The 5,672-nt window shown below is 37.9% G+C and overlaps 1 protein-coding gene across 1 annotated transcript; it reads left to right on the forward strand.

Moving 5' to 3' along the window:
• Positions 1-832: 832 nt before the first annotated feature.
• On the forward strand, positions 833-2,467 carry shps (sheepish). Its single transcript, XM_068770445.1, has one exon. It carries the CDS (start codon positions 833-835, stop codon positions 2,465-2,467), a length of 1,635 nt encoding a protein of 544 aa, XP_068626546.1.
• Positions 2,468-5,672: the final 3,205 nt, after the last annotated feature.

A 5,672-nucleotide genomic window follows, 5' to 3' on the forward strand; every position in this document is an offset into this window, starting at 1 on the left:
TTAATTATACCTGTATAGGATTGCAAATGCTCACAAGTTTCAGCAGAGAGATAGCCAACCGTGGCGATTATTTTATATCCAGCTACAGATATCGTTGGAGCCTTATGCTTTGCAGTGGGCGTCTATGGTCTAAAACAGTGATTCCCAAAGTGGTCTATATCGACCCCTAGGGGTCTATGACAACCTGCATGGGGTCTACGTCAGCGAAAAAAAATTGGCGGTCCATGAAATGAAAATGGGGGTCCACGATAGTGGATCTCAACACATACACTGATAGTACCTATTTACTTACATCATACTATCTTATAATATCAAAACATTTACATTATTTATAAAAGTACCTATGAAGTAAAAATTGATTGTGAATGTTTATAAAATTGTGTAAGTTGTAGGATTATTACAACATGTGTTTTTACTTTAAGTTTTTAACACTAAACTTCACTACAGTTAGAAATTTATAGGAAATCAATATCGGGTAAGTAGGGGGTCTACCCAACACGGAAAAACACGGCAAGGGGTCTACGACACAAAAAAGCTTAGGGAACTCTAGTCTAAAACGAAATGAAACTAGTTATCTGTATGTGGTCGGGCAGATTATTAAACCTAAATAAAGTTAACTTTTTTTTTTAAATGTCAATACGCTTATCTTACAACGACAAAATAAACCATAGAGTATATTAAAATACATCAATGACATTTTATATGTTTTTACAAATGTCATATTGTTATATGTTAAACTTGTGTCATATTTGACAGTACTAGAAATGTCTCTCTGACGCTTTTGTACAGAATATTATTTATGAGCCCGATATATATTTTATAAAAGCTATATATGGTCACGAAGTACGACAATGAGAATGACCACGGTAGCGACATTCAGGCTGACGTCATCGTGTTGGGTTGCAGTCTTCCCGGGATTGTAACTGCGCACAAGCTGAAGAGAAAGTTCGGGGACACCATGGACATTGTGGTTATAGACCTGGCCAACGGACCGACGAAGGGCATGTCCAAAATCGACATGGTAACGTTCTTCGAAGACGAGGACAAGAAGGATGAAGGTACCGAAGTCGTGCAATACAGTCTAGAGAACTACTCAAGAAGATTTCTCCTAATGTACGCTAAGGAATTCAACATAACGATCCCCGATGCTATTCTATATCCGACAGCTATACCGTCCCTTAACAAGCTGTTCGAATACCCAAACGGCAGCACCGTCCAATGCACGAACAGCTTCCACGATTTTGACTATTTGAACGCGCTGGAAAAGTTCGAGCTCAACCAGTACCAGCGCCTCATAGACGAGAGCATGAGAAATTTATTTCGAGCCACAAAAGGTAATCAGGAGTATGAACGTCAGAAACTTTTCTACTACGACCGGACCAATATGGAGGACCACATTTGTAGCGCTCTCCTCTTTTCCACGTCCAGGGAAATTATGAGGACACTAGTAAGATTGGTATGCGGCGTCCCAGCCAGCTCAGTGTCTGTATTGTTCTACCTTCATCAGTGCTATAGAAACAACGGCTGCAGAGACTATATGGACGGAAGCAACACGAAGTTCCGTGAGAAACTATTAGGATACTGCAGAAAACGACTAGCACGAAAACTTCAGGAAAGCGTGGCGGATATAACACTGGAAGCAAAGTCAATTATAGAGATACGTACACACTCACACGAGCAAGTGATTTTAGAAACTATGAAGGGAGAGAACAACTATGTGTGTAGACTCCTCGCGATGGCTTTACGGCCCGATCAGCTGCACAAAATCCACGTGGAGCCTGTCCTGCTGTCGGAGAGGAACTCAGAGGTCGCTGGGCTGATGTTGCCTGGTAGAGTTAAAAAGTTCACCATACAGTACGACAATGATTTCTGGCGGGCTGAGGGTTTTAGTGGCGAGATACTAAGCATACGTGGACCAATTGTTTGGGCCATGGAACGGCCGGCGATGTCTGGGACTGGGAGTAAAACACGGTTCTCATACCTGGTCGGATATTTGATGGGGAAGCAGGACAGCATGGATTCCAGAAAGGAAGTAATCGAGCAACTGGTGAGGCTCTTCGGTGAATGTGCTGCGAACCCAGTGAGTTACAAGGAGAGCGATGTGGAGGATCTTTTTGTGCCGAGATGCGGTGACTATGTCGCTTTGAAGACCTGGACGAAGAAGCAAAGCCTGAAGCTTGTGGAATGGGGAGCTCTGGATGTGTATCGTGATGGTGACATAACGGAGGCGCTGGAGGCCGGTCACTCCGCGTATATCCGTCTCTCCAGCTGGCTGCGACCACAGGCCCAGGGCTTCGATGACGTCAGCACAGTGGAGTACCGTAGCAACATACGCGGTAACTTCTGCAGCCGAGTGCTTTCCCAGATCAACATCATCAAAGGCATGTCTCTTGTCGTGTATACGGCCGCTTTGTATTTGGGAATACGTCTGGTCAAATCCCATCTCAAGCAATTGCGTGGAAATTAAAAGTGTCAGGGATAGACATTTGAATATTAAAATTGTTAAAAAAAATACAAACTTTCATTTGTTACATCGATTTTATTAACACTAGAAAGGGACAAACAATTTTAATTTTCTGGTAACGCATTTACCTCGTGGTTTCGAGACAATCACATAGTAATGCTCACGTTTTTGTAACGTCTTCATCTTATAGTAACGCATTTACTTCGTGGTTTCGATTCAATCACATTGTAATGCTCACGTTTTTGTAACGTCTTCATCTTATGGTAACGCATTTACCTCAAAGTAACTCATTATAGTAACGCATTAATCTCATGCTAACTTAACTTCACGGTAGCGCGTTCACATTATGTTAATGCGTTAAGCGAAGAGAAAACAAACATATTGTTAACAGACGACGTACCTCGATTAATAAAATGCAACAGAATATGTGGTTTACAAAGGTAATAAATAGACATAAAAGCTAATAAAAAGTCATGTAATGATTTCAAAATGCTCCTTATGGAAGATAATGGCTTACGCTTAGTATTTTTTTATTTATTTTATGGTTTACCATTAACTACTTTGTTAGTATATTTATGTTAGGTTATTTTATGAATACTTTTCTTATTTATCATACTTTCAAATTGTAACGTAACTAAACTTTGTACGAACTAGTGTTTGAATATGACTACAGATGGCGCTGTTCGAAGATTATCTAAAGTATGAATCGTAATACGCTTAGTACAATATTGTCCCGGACGGAATTCAGCATTCAGCATCAAAGTCAGATTTGACGCTAGCTGTTCCATATTCGCAAAAGAGAGGTAGGATTGCGAAGTGGAGTTAGAGAGAAAGGTGGAGATTGACACCATATCGTTACAAACTTATGAGAGAAATTATAAATAAAAATAAAACTTTAAACGTAAGTTTCGAGAGACCACAGGCAAGCCGAGGAGAGATCCAGATCCAACCACAGTTCACCCTCTCTGTTAGCGGGCGGTCGCTCTCTAAAATCAGGTGTTGTGGTGTCTTCTCTTATTTTTTTATGGAATGAAGGAGGTGGAGAAATTAATCAATGTAACTCTTACACAAAGGCTCCAAGCAGCAACTTGTCACCGATGATTTCTCTTACCACTTTGCAGTCTCTTGATTCGTCTCTGTATGAAGTCCAAAGCTTCGAGCTGATACTTCGAGGATCCATACAGATGGCTACAGCATTCTACACATGACCGGACAGGATATTACACAATAATGCTAAAGGTTTTCCTTTATTAATTATATTCACTTAACGTCAGCTACTTGCGTATCTAGTATACGTTTCAATGAAGGGCTTCTTATATTCAAAGTACACGGTGGCCTCTAGTAACTTGGACACCGAAGGTCGAGTGACTGTTCGAAACAACTGGGTCAAGTTTCGATTGCACATAAAGGAAATGTCGAATATATTAATTGATATCATATATATACTTATGGTTGTACAAGATGATTTGCTATAGGTGTAAAGCAGTGATTCCCAAAGTGGTCTATATCGACCCCTAGGGGTCTATGACAACCAGCAAGGGATCTACTTCAGCGAAAAAAAATTTGGGGGTCCATGAAATGAAAATGGAGGTCCATGATAGTGGATCTCAACACATACACTGATAGTACCTATTTACTTACATCATACTATCTTATAATATCAAAACATTTACATTATTTATAAAAGTACCTATGAAGTAAAAAAATTATTGTATATGTTTATAAAATTGTGTAAGTTGGATGATACATTTTGAACATACACTAAACTTCACTACAGTTAGAAATTTACAGGAAATCAATATCAGGTAAGTAGGGGGTCTACCCAACACGGAAAAACATGGCAAGGGGTCTACGACACAAAAAAGTTTGGAGAACTCTGGTGTAAAGGCTTTATAATGGCTAATGTATACCTCATTTATAACAATTAAGATGATGATAATATAATAAGAACACTTAATATTGAAAGTTCAATATCTGACGCCATTCCTCGCGAGGTATGAACGACCTACATTGAAAAACTCAAGCTGTTCGATTTTATTATGGATCTATATCTAATCTACGTATACCATTGTACAATTCATAATTAAATATCCTAGTTTCATTACACCAAAGGAGAAGACAATATCCCATAAACGTTTTCAAAATTCGAATTACAGCATTTTAATATTTGTTTACTATTTATTCTAGACATATTGCTAGAAGTTATTGAACTGTCGCATTAAAATAAATTAATATAACATATTTCAGGGAGTTCACTTTATACAGGATGATTCGAAATAAGTGTAATAGCTTTAAAGGGTTGAATTAATATCTCAATTGTTTGCCGCATACGCATTTATCAGCGGGCTGGCGGGCGGTGCACTTTGTTGCACGACTACCACTGCATGTGCGGAAGTGGCTAAATATTGGTCCTTTTTTACTTAGGATGGATGGAAATATTACATATTAGACAAGACAGATAATTATAATACCTGTCAATTTTATATCAAGTATTAACACAAATAGAACATTTGCTATTTTATTTTGACAGGCGTTTATGCAATTTTTCATTAGCTTATTGAAATGAACCGTGATCATTCTTCATTGTTTTGCTAGTAAAATAATAGCAAGTAGTAATCTATTTTCTATAATACATAGAAAACTGACCTTATATTAGGACCTTTTTGTGCTCTAACGTAAATATGAAGAAAAAATTAAAATTATTTGTGAGATTAGCGAGTTTTGCTTTTATTTAAAATAAATATGTTACACATATCAAGATAATTTAAAAAAAAGTATACAAAGGTTGTTTTTTTAATATTCCTGTGTCATTTAAATAAAAAAATGGAAGATTAATGTAACATATTAAATAAAATCAATGTAAAGTTGTAATGATACTCTTACTCCTCTCATTCTTATGTCAGGTCTATGAGTAATAGATCAGCTTTATTTAATGTTTAAACTGGAGACTGAGAGATAATGTTTAAATGGAGCTAACGGTGGAGATGTTTCAAAAGCAAGACCACCATGAGATGGTGGCGACCTTCAGGGGAATTTTATGTATTACATTTGGCGTCTATCGGCTGGTATGGATGAACGAATGAAGAAATAATTTTGTGATCTCACTGTTGTCAAAAAAGTTGCTGTATCATCGTTTCAACAGTCGTCCACTGCTAGATGTAGGCCTTTCCCCTAGATTCCCAATAGGACTGACAGTATTTAATGGAAT

Source organism: Battus philenor, unplaced genomic scaffold (genome assembly GCF_028537555.1).
Source record: "Battus philenor isolate CCGP_79_NKW_IND1 unplaced genomic scaffold, ilBatPhil1.0.hap1 SCAF_3, whole genome shotgun sequence".
Classification (NCBI taxonomy): domain Eukaryota; kingdom Metazoa; phylum Arthropoda; class Insecta; order Lepidoptera; family Papilionidae; genus Battus; species Battus philenor.

What these genes read in the sequence shown, in the direction of transcription:
- shps (XM_068770445.1), top strand. Translation starts at nt 833, where the DNA reads ATGGTCACGAAGTACGACAATGAGAATGACCACGGTAGCGACATTCAG.